General features: G+C 38.0%; 1 protein-coding gene and 1 pseudogene across 1 annotated transcript in view; one reads left to right on the top strand and one right to left on the bottom strand.

Moving 5' to 3' along the window:
- The first annotated feature begins 239 nt into the window (after positions 1-239).
- FRZB (frizzled related protein) overlaps positions 240-11,644 on the top strand; it is a 34,942-nt gene continuing 23,537 nt past the window's right edge. Inside the window, exons 1-2 of the mRNA XM_006921263.1 lie at positions 240-918; positions 8,072-8,119. Of these exons, the coding sequence (XP_006921325.1) occupies positions 441-918; positions 8,072-8,119 (526 nt within the window). The 5' untranslated portion in view covers positions 240-440. The remainder of the gene's footprint in view (positions 919-8,071; positions 8,120-11,644) is intronic.
- Positions 9,964-10,082, bottom strand: LOC112470395 (annotated as a pseudogene).

Genomic DNA, 11,644 nt, shown 5'->3' with positions numbered 1-11,644 from the left:
TTTCGTGCTTCTTTTAGCACCTTTTTGTAACCCAGGGGGACGTGACACCCCAGAGCTCCAACTACTTCAGCTGAATTCTACTTTTGTTTTTATTTCTCCCTCGCTTCCTCTTATTTTCCTCTCATCTGATTCATCTGCGAAGCCTGATGCTTCTGCCAGGCATCAGGGGGCGAGGAATAAATAGATGCTGCTGCCCCTGAAGGCTTAGACGTCGGGAAAGAGCGGCCAGACCGGCAGCAGCGGCAGGGGCGGCGGCGGCTGGAGCTCGGCGGAGCTCGTGGGACCCCATTGGGGGAATTTGATCCAAGGAAGCTGTGAGATTGCCGGGGGAGGAGAAGTTCCCAGATCATTGTGTCCACTTCCAGGGGGAGGAGGAGACGGCGGAGCGGGCCTCTGGGCGTCCTCGGCACTGCTGCACCCTACCCCATCCTGCCGGCATCATGGTCTGCGGCAGCCCGGGAGGGATGCTGCTGCTGCGGGCCGGGCTGCTCGCCTTGGCTGCGCTCTGCCTGCTCCGCGTGCCCGGAGCCGGGGCTGCAGCCTGTGAGCCCGTCCGCATCCCCCTGTGCAAGTCCCTACCCTGGAACATGACCAAGATGCCCAACCACCTGCACCACAGCACCCAGGCAAACGCCATCCTGGCCATTGAGCAGTTCGAAGGTCTGCTGGGCACCCACTGCAGCCCCGACCTGCTCTTCTTCCTCTGTGCCATGTACGCGCCCATCTGCACCATTGACTTCCAGCACGAGCCCATCAAGCCCTGCAAGTCTGTGTGCGAGCGGGCCCGGCAGGGCTGTGAGCCCATCCTCATCAAGTACCGCCACTCGTGGCCGGAGAGCCTGGCCTGCGAGGAGCTGCCGGTTTATGACCGCGGTGTGTGCATCTCTCCCGAGGCCATCGTCACCACCGACGGAGCGGGTGAGTCCTGCGACTGCTAGCCTCTCCCCCTGCCCTCCAGCCCGCTCACTTATTGAAGTCCTTGTTACTCGCCTTTACTTTTTAATCCTGTCTTTTCTCTTCAGGTCACTTCTCTTAATCACTCCTCTAACGAGCACCATTCCTTTTTTCTTTCACCTCATCACCTTCCAAACTGATGCACTCTATCTCAATAGGTGATCTGTTTTTCTAAAACACACTGCTCATTCCACTCCCATCACACTTCTAGTTAACACTCGGCATGTCCAAGGAACCACCATAGTGATGGTCTTTTATTACTTTCTTAATTTGTTTACAATCACTGAGCTTTCTTGCCTGATTACCTTGCTTTCTCAGTCATCACTTTTTTATAGCTGTGGTGTTTTAGCTGCTTGTCAAGATCGTATGGCGAAAACAGAAAACTCAAGCACTATTTTTCTCTAATTATTAAAAATACCAAGATAGTTCCAGTAACCTTACTCAGACCCACAGATGTTAGTGGTATGTGTTTGCTTAAAATCCATTTTGAGCAATTACCTTCACCTTAAACTTCTTCTTTTCAATGAGATAAATTGTTGTTCCATTCCAGACTGAAACAGCTGTGAAACATTGCTATGCACTGCTAATTAGCTTCTGTGACTTGCTCCAGCCACATAGCTGGCTGAGTGAAATTGCTGGGCTCTTTTCACATTCCCAAATGCCTTCAGGTCATTTTGTAAATGACATATGGATGAAAGAGTTATATTTAAGACGTGTTATCATCACACACTCATGTAATGTTATTTTTAATCTCATCTCTTATCCCGGTCTTACGCTTTGCCAATAATTTGTCTTTAGTACCTTATTTCGTGCTCTTTCTCTGAGTGTATATCAACTACACATTCATTTCAATCTTTCCGTACTGTAAAACTTTATTGCAGTTCTACATTTAATGGAACCAACCCCAAGTTGTTTTCTCACTAGTATTTGGTTTAATTATGACAGTCATAACTCTTAAGACCCCAGCTAAACCTTGTTCATTATGGTTCATTTAATTCTAACTCAGTATCACTCTTACCAATTAACCCAAACTTGAATTTCACCCGTCATATACTTTAAAAATAAAGCCAATCTTTTATGATTGGTCCTCTTTCATACCCTTCCCAGATCAGCTTTGTTCTTAGATGTGACCACTCGATTGCCTCTTTCTCTTTTCATTTCTTGGGCATCAACTTTTTTCTTCTACCTCTCAACTTGCTCAACCTAAGCTCATGTCTGTAGTCCATTTCTAGATAATAGCTCTTGGTTGTCAGGGAACTGATTTGAAAAAAAAAAAAACTGCTTTTTTTGCACATTGACTTGCTTAACATAAAGTGAATGGGGAGGGGAAAAGTATTTGTTCAAATAGTTGTAAAACCAAAACTGAACGGAAATATTTCAAGAGCTTTAACGTCGTCACCTCACTTATCACTCTTTGAATATACCTATTGTCTTGGTTTTAATCAAGAGCCAAGAAATGGTCATATAAAATAATCAGAAAGAAATATATTTGTTGTTAATCTTTGGACTAAAAGAGTACTCTTGAGCCTTGGCATTCACTACTGTCACAGGCTGTGCAGACTCTGGAAGAGCTTGGTCAGTTGCTGCCCTGGTCTGCCAGATACTTAGAACCAGTTAAATGCTGGCGCTTCTCTCAGGCCAAGGACGAGGAATGAGGTGACCGTGGTTCACGCTGAAATGCACTCCTCCCCTTAAAGCAGAAGACTTGCTCTGAAACCTCTCAAAGTTGGACCTCAGAAGAGAGAGGTTTGGCAAGGTTAATCGCTCTCAAAAGCCTTTTTCAGTATGGATGGGAAACTTAAGTTTCCTTAAGTGTCCCTGAGTTACCTATCATCATGGACCAAACGCAGAACAATTGCCTCATTGAAGCACTCAAATAGGACAGGCATGGAAACAATTTGTCGGTCCACAGGACCTGATTTCTGGGCTGCTTTAAAATGTCATATCTGCTTTGCTGACAGCATTCTTGCTAGAAAAATAAGTAGGGGTAGGCAGCAGTTGGAACCATATTTTGGTAATGGTCTCCCTTCCCCCCTCCCTTTACCATAACCTTCAGTTGTTGCAGGAGGGAGCTGAAGGGGAGGTGGGGATGGGAAACGGAGGGGTGGATTTAGCCTGAAGGGGTCCCCTTGGCTTCCAAGGCCAACTTACTGAAAATTACATTCCCTATCCTGGGTCAAACTGTCAGGCACCTGGAATTACTTAGGAACTACCACATGTGGCCAGTTTAATTTACGATGCAAATATACTACTTGGTTCAGTGGCATATGACAGTTCATGAAGCAGATTTTTTTTCTGTTCCTCCAGGTATAAACAGAGTCCCTATGTCTTATGACTAGAATCCAGCCAGCTATAAAAATGAGGTCTTCCTGAATAAAATGGAACCACCTTTTTCATTCCTTCAATGCCAAGAGGATTTTTCAAATCCTACCATTTACATGGATCTGTGCCCTTGCAGTACATTTTGACTCTACAAACCAGTTTAGGACATTTTACAAAGCAGTCTTACTGAAATGGGGTATTGCTTCAAATTACTTTTTGCTTTTGAAATACTGAGGGCAAACGTATATTTATAGAGAAAAGATCATATCCTGACATTACTAATAAATTTACGTTAAATTTATTCTTTTCTCACATTTTATATTTACCATAAAGTTGTGGCTACCTGCAAAACCGCTTTAGCTGAGAATTCAGTTCAATTTAGTTATTCAGCCAGTTAATTAAATCTTTAGTATTATATGGTGAGTAAAGAGTATGGGCAAGGAGTCTGGTAGACCAATTGTTAAATCTTGGCTTTGACCCATATCAATTGTTATCATGGGGAAACTATATAACTTCTTTGATTTAAAGTTTTCTTACTTATAACATAGGGATAGTACTGTCCACATCCCAAAGGCATGGTGAAGATGAAATTAAACACTGTATATACTACTTGGTACATTGCCCTTAACAAATTGTTGCGGCTGCTGTAGCTATTTTCCTGTGGTTATCATTGTTATAGAGAACTGACATTTTCTTTTTTGTTCGTTTGTTTTTTTGAAATGGCATATTGGTCACTGCAGTTACAGCCTAGAACTTTTATCAGTTCAGCTCTAGAAAACAAGCTTCACAATGGGACTTACCTGGAAAAGCGGATCTTCTTCTGAATATATAACCTTAATATTTCATTTTACACAAATCAACCTAGACCTCGGGTTCAAGAATGAATCCCTTTAGGAGCAACAGGAAAAAAGAATGAGTCTGGTGGATGTCTGTTAGTTACAAATAGTTTATCTCTCAAACATAAAATCATGTCTTTAAGAAAATCTATGGTATGTTATTTAATAGGTATTTATACAACACTCATGGATCACCATGCCAAGGGCTTTATAATCACTCCTCAGTCATTGCTGGTCTCTGTGGCAGTGTTAACTTGTCACCCCAGCTCTTGCTCAACACATTTCTCCAGGCCCTCTCTCGCCTGGCAGAGCTGGGCCAACTTTCACATGCAATGAACTGCTGTTTAATCATTTCTCCACTCTCTGAGGAACAGGCGGCCTTTTCTTTAGCCCTGGTCTACAAATATTTGAGGGGCTAAATACCAAGAAGGAAGACTTATTTAGTGTGATAGGAGGAAATGAAATGGAAAGAAGAAATGAAAATTTTATATTAAAACTAGAGAGAAAACATGATTCTAAGGATTCTTCATCATGTAAAATATCGAAAGGCATTTTGGATGGGGTAGGGAAATATGTTTCAAGAGTGTTATGATATTTAATTTATAGCTAACCCAATTGTCAGTGGTAATAGAATTTTATGTAGTCCCCCAATCTTATTTTAATAATTCATTTGTTATTTTATTCCCAACAAATTTCTAAATAGTTGTTGCTCTAAATAGCAAAATTGACTAAGTCATATTTGGCCTCTCTCTATCTACTTGATGTATAAAAAGGGGAGGTCAAGAACCTCCAAATAGACATTTGGCTGGATTATTGAGAATTGGCTATTTTCCTCAATTTAAAGAAAATCACAACTCTAAAGTTATAGGCCCTTAACTGGAATTCCAGATTTGCCATTAATGTTGTACCTTGAGCAAGTCATTTGACATTGACATTGGGATTGTGAAGAACAAAAGAAATATTCATGTGAAGTGATTGATAAATGGTAGAGCACAATATAAGTGTTTAACAGCAACACGATTGGGGAGAGGGTGTATCCTCAGGAGATGGATCACCGCAGCAACAGAAAAAGAACTAATAACACATGTTTAAGGTGCTGTTTTAAGTGTATATACACATTAATTAATTTAATTATAATAATAACTGTATGGTACATGCCATTATTTTCATTTTGTAGAAAAGAAAGCTGAGGCATATAGAGAAATTAAGTGCCTTGTCCAAGTTCATAAAGCTATTAAGAGAAAGAAGATTCAAACCAGAACCCATTCTACACTATACTTCTCTTATGAAGAAAGAATACTCTTTAGAGAGAATCTGTGTCTTTTGACCATAAGATTGCAGCTAAAGGATTTTTTTTTAAATTGTAATTTGAAAGCCCATTTATATAGAAATGCTTCTTGACTTGTCATGGGGTTACATCCTGATAAACCCATAGTAAGCTGAAAATATTATAAGTTAAAAATGCATTTGATACACGTAACCTACTGAACATCAGAGCTTAAGCTAGCCTATCTCAGAAAACAATATCCAAAAAAACCACTGGCAACATAGTACACTGTAGCATATTGGTGGTTTACCCTCATGATCATGCGGCTGACTGGGAGCTGCTGCTCCTTGCTGCTACCCAGCATCATGAGAGAGTATCGTGCTGCATTTTGCTAACTCAGAAAAAGATCAAAATTCGAAATTCAAAGTACAGTTTCTGTCGAATGCGTATCACCTTAGCATCATCATTAAGTTGGACCTTGTAAGTCAGGGACTGTCTGTATAGTTTAAAAGAATGATAGCCCCAGACAAAGTATTCCAAGAGATAAGATATAACTACTTCTTTTGAGATACCAGAGAACATACATTCCAGATTTTCACATCTAACCCTGAGCCCTCAGTCTCAGCATGCCCCAGAGTAAACTCATTTCCTTATCCTCATAGGCCTATTCTTTTCTAGAATTTCTATGTCGTTATGAGGTACCACCATACCTAAACTCAGGCCTGGGAGTCAGTCTTGCTTCCATCCCATTCCTTATCCCCCACATTCAACAGGGATCAAGTGCTAGTGAATCTACTCTGAATCCAATTCCTTTCTCTCCTTCTCTAATGCTACTTTCTTAGGTAAGGTCTCATCATTTCTCATGTGGATTATAGCCATAATTGACTTGCTTACCTCTGGTATTGCCCCTCTGTATTCCAACAGGGTGATCTTCCTGAAATACAAATCTGTTGCTTAAAATTCTTTGTTATCTGCTTCTAGCCTTCATGATCTCATTCTTTCTTACTCATCCAGCTTCATTTCTCTCTGCATACACCACTCTCTATTTTAGCCACATTGGAAAATTTGCAGGTCCCTTGAGGAGTATTGTGGTTTCTCATCCTCACACGTTTGTACATACTATTCTCAATCTAGAAGAACTGTACTACCTTCCCCAGTTCCTTTAGTATTCTTCTGGGAACCTCTCTGACCCCTACTAGAAATCTCTGGGTCATAAAACCTACTAATAATACTATTTTAATTTAGGATGATTTCGTCCTAAGTTTAACTTTCTAAAACCAATTTTTTTTGGATTATTTGGGATCAGTAAACTTCGGTTTTCTCTTTTATAATTCTAACAATTGATTTTTAAGCGCTTTTTAAAACGTAGAAACATTTTCCTGTGAATAGAATGAAAGAAGAAAACCATTCTCCTAGATTCAGCTGTACCAAAGGGGTTTTCTTTTCTAAGAGAAGAGTTTTATTTTTCATTTTTATTTTAACCTTTTAACATTAAATTAAGTATGGATCAATATAATTTCATTTACAGAGAGATCATTTTTGTATAAATCATATGCATATTTTCACATGATTATTGAACTTATCCAGGAATAGAAAAACACTTTGGTGCATTAATACTTGAATACATTTATCATGAATAAAGTCTTTGAATAGAAAAATTGTCATTAAATTAATAGTGTATGACTGAGTTAAACCAAATGTTTTCGAATCAAGTAGTGTTGCCTGCTTATTTATTTATTTGGTGTTTGCTATCTTCCTTGGATATAGTTTTTTAAATACCAGCTGATGATTACTAATTCATTAATTGTAATTTTGGGTGGTATTAACCCCTCCTTGTTTAATTTATTCATGTTATGACCTAGGAAGAAAAAGAACATAGAAAGAACATTATTTTCTATTAGAATAAACAGAAGCATTAAACTCATTTAACATAAAATGTTAATACAAATAGAAAACTCTTGTATAAAAATGCTGAGTTGAAGTGTCAATAAAGATATATACCTAAGAATCTACAGCATCAGCATGGTGCTTTGCTGAAGTACTCAGTGTCATTCATCAGAGTCTGCTTTTTTTACTAGAACATAGAAATTTATATCATTACCATTTATCATTTATTATTATCATTTTCTGGGATTATGGGATCATGAAAAGAGTCAATGGCAGTTTCCAGTTATTACTACATCTATTAATTGCACTGGTTTGAGTAGTTCTTGGATGCTAGGCTTCCTTTCTGCTGAAGGACTGTTTAGTCTTCAGTTAAAAATTATGAGAATGCTTTTTGAATTTAAATATATGCTGTTAAAGGGTGATGCATCTATTCGTTGAAGAGGTGTGTTTGGTTCTTCTAGTCATCAAGAGATAAGTGTTGGGCAAGTGCCTAATATGTATATAGGCTTTATCGTGATAGGATGCTCTTAATTCACAAATTTTGTGAAACTCAAAAACTTTATTAAATCCTGAAATTTTATACCCAGCTGATGAGGATTCATAAGAGTATATTACCTTTCAATCACACAAAATAATAGATCTTTTCCTTAGTTGATTTATAAATAAGAGTGCTAACATTGTGACACTAATAAGAAGCACCTGGGTTCCTATTTAAATCAAACTTGTGACTGAATTAGATGTTTTATATGGAAATCCTTGAAATAATAACAAATATGTTATGATTTTTTATTCTATCACCTTTCAGATTTTCCTATGGATTCTAGTAATGGAAACTGTAGAGGGGCAAGCAGTGGTGAGTATATCACTATCTTCCTGGTTTTTGTTTGTGGTTGAATAAATCTTTGATGTAACCTAGATACTAAAGTCTTATTTGAGAACATTTGGGCCCTACATATTAAAAGTAAACTTATAATTAAGATACAGAACAGTTCCATCACCTCAAAAAAACATCCTCTTATAATTACAAGCGTCTCTCACCTAACCACTGGCAATCACTGATCTATTCCCCATCACTACAGTTTTGTCTTTTCAGTTCCTTGGGGGTTCTCCTTTTTGGTCCTTTGGCCAGAAAGCTGGGGCTTTCTTTATCCCACTTTCTGATGAACTTCCTAACTGCTCCTACATCTGAGGCCAAGTGGTGAGAGGACCCAGCAATGGAGGGTTTGCCCTAATCTCTTGATACCACATGTCGATCAGAAAGGAAAATTCTCTTAGATCAGCATTTTAGGATTCCGAGGAGGGCTTGCCTTGCTGCAGCTGTTGTTGCCACCAGTGTCAGGATTGCTTGAGGAATAGAGTACAGGAGGATGAACTGTTAGGATACCTTTTTATCACTTCTTGAGTCAGAACTAGAGGATTTCTCCTAAAGCACTCTGTCTGAATGATGCCTACTTCCAGGTTCTAGGCTGTGTTGAAACCAGACTGGGAAATACCAAAGGGGAAAAATGATGAATCCATTACCAGTTTGATTGTAGTGGTTTTCTTCCCCAACTTTTCTGTTACCATTTACCTTTCTGAGCCCTCAGATATCTGTTTCATGCATTCTGTTCAGGTTTTATAACTGTATTCAGTAGGAAAGACATGATGGAGTCTACTTACTCTATCTTATCATAAAATAAACTTTCAAATGAAGTATGACGTATGAGCAAAAAAGATCACAAATCATAACCATGCAGCTCAGTGCCTTTTAACAAAGTAAGCACTCTAATGTAACCACCACGCAGATCAAGATACCAGCACTCTAGAAGCCTCCCTGTGCTTCTTCCAAATCACTACTTCCAGCTTTCCTCCCAAAGATAACTGCTAGGAGGAATTCTAACAGATATATTAATTTTGCATGATTTTGAACTTTTATGAATGAAATTCTACAGTATGTATGTATTTGTGTGTGTTTGTGGCTTCCTTTGCTCTTTATTGTGCTGTGTATAGCAGTACTTTAAAATTTTCATTGTATTCTATCATATGAATATATGACGCTATTTATTCTAATGTTCCTGGATATTTGGGTTGTTTCTAGTTTTTGTTATTATGACTAATGCTGCATATGTTACAAGATAATTATAAGCACAATTATTACTATATAACTTATTCACTTTCCTCTAGTAATTTGCATTGATTTGGGTCTGTATGTTCTCTGCATCTTAAGATGTCCTTTATGTGGAAGCAGAAAATAAGATTTATAAAATTTATAAATACTAAAAATTAAAATTAATTTTATTTTTGTTATTATGACTAATGCTGCATATGTTACAAGATAATTATAAGCACAATTATTACTATATAACTTATTCACTTTCCTCTAGTAATTTGCATTGATTTGGGTCTGTATGTTCTCTGCATCTTAAGATGTCCTTTATGTGGAAGCAGAAAATAAGATTTATAAAATTTATAAATACTAAAAATTAAAATTAATTTTATTAAGTTGTATATGTTGGAAACATCCATTTTTTTTTAGATTAGAACAATTTTCACTGTTGATTTCCACTGCCTCTTACTGAGTGACAAGTGTTTGACCTGAGGCAATGTCTACCAAAGGCATTCCAATAAACATTTATCTTTTAAAAACTCACTAGTGTCCAGCAATGGCTCTATTTTCATTATTATTATTATTATTATTATTTATTTATTTATTTTTTATGCCTACAGCACCTGGTCTTCCTAGGTGGTCTCCCATCCAAGTACTAACCAGGCCCAATCCTGCTTAGCTTCTGAGATCAGATGAGATTGGGCGAGTTCAGGGTGGCATGACTGTAGACAACAATGGCTCTATTTTAAGGGTCACACCAGCTATTATGTTGGGTCAAAATAAAGTAAAAAGCTCCTTTGTGTAATAGTACACAATAGGTAAGTCAAAATTTCTGGTCAGGTACATGCATGTGCCATCAAGTTGTCCTGAAGGTATCATTAGAATAATGTAGCACTTCAATGTGTGAAACAGCGAAGACATCGACAACACTATAAATAATACACAAAAATAGTTCAGTGTATAAAACTACCTAGAATAAAAGTAGTGTTCCTGAGTTCAGTGTTTACTATTCCTTTTATAAATGTTTTCCTGTTCTCTGGTATAAAGGGAGTGATGAAAAACAAACTGACAAAATCAAGATCACTCTGCTTGTGAAAACATATTCACATGTTCTGAAAAGAAAATATAATTTGTTCACACTCAAAATTCTATACTTTGGAGTAGTGTAACAGCTGAAGTTAATTATGATAAAACAGGAAATGAGGAAGACTTAAAAACATCATAACCCACATAACCACTCTTTCAAAAGTGTCAAGTTGTTTCCGTCTGGAATTTGGAAAAGAAATTCTTTCACTCAAGTTAATTTATCCTTTGCCTCAAAGTTTAACAATTTTCTTTTGCTTTTTTTGGAGATAATAACTCTGAGCAGCTTCCAATTTGTGAGTGTGTTTCACTGTTGTAAACCCACTGTTATAACAAGGAGTACATCCTCTCTAGTTTCCATAACTTAGAATATGGAGAAAAACAATTTTAGTTCTATTCCACTGTCATTTGGTGTGTTAAATCAACACAGAACATTAAGGCAGGTGTTTAAATAGTGCAATGAAAAGACATATTTTTATTAAAATACTGAAAAAGAATCCTCCAAGCTTTCTACTTTGTGATGGTAACCAGTTTATGAGCTTTTATATTTGAAAAACACACGAATTTTTCCTGAGAGGCGATATACTTGGTAAATTCTGACATTAATTAATTATATGAGCATGACCAAATTACATAATTTCTCTGGGTCTGTTTCCTAATATAAATTCAGATCATATTGATCTCTAGGTTCCTTTGTGATATATTTTCAAATTAGAGAAACATTAGCAGTATCCGCTAGCGTATGTTGGGTACTCTCTCTCTTTTCACAAGCCTCTTCCTGGCCCTGTTTCAAAGGTACTTCAGAGACAATCCTTTGGGCAGCTGATTGGCAGCTGCTGCGTAACTGAAGATTCCTGATTGTCTGTACCTGGCAGGCCTGCCTCAGCCACCCCATCTTTTAGTATGTTGGACTGTGCCTAGCTTGGGTAGTATAGACCCATTTTCTCTTTCCTTCTCCAAACTTCTCTCTGCTCTTTTGGTTTCCTACTAATTTTGGGAAGGAATCCAGTTTTTTTTTTCCCCCCTCTTTGGTGCAAATGTTTATTGACTATAGAGGCTGAAATGACTTGGGAAAACTTCTACCCTTTATTGGGGGACAAAATTAGGATAGATAAAAAATGGTGTTTTTATATTTTTATAGTGGTTTACACTCTCTCTCTCTCTTCCCTACCCCCCTTTCTCCCCCTCTCTCCCCCTCTCTCCCCCTCT

Source organism: Pteropus alecto, unplaced genomic scaffold, assembly GCF_000325575.1.
Source record: "Pteropus alecto unplaced genomic scaffold, ASM32557v1 scaffold3, whole genome shotgun sequence".
Classification (NCBI taxonomy): domain Eukaryota; kingdom Metazoa; phylum Chordata; class Mammalia; order Chiroptera; family Pteropodidae; genus Pteropus; species Pteropus alecto.
The sequence above is the reverse complement of the archived record's forward strand: the minus strand, read 5'-3'. Positions and strand labels throughout refer to the sequence as shown.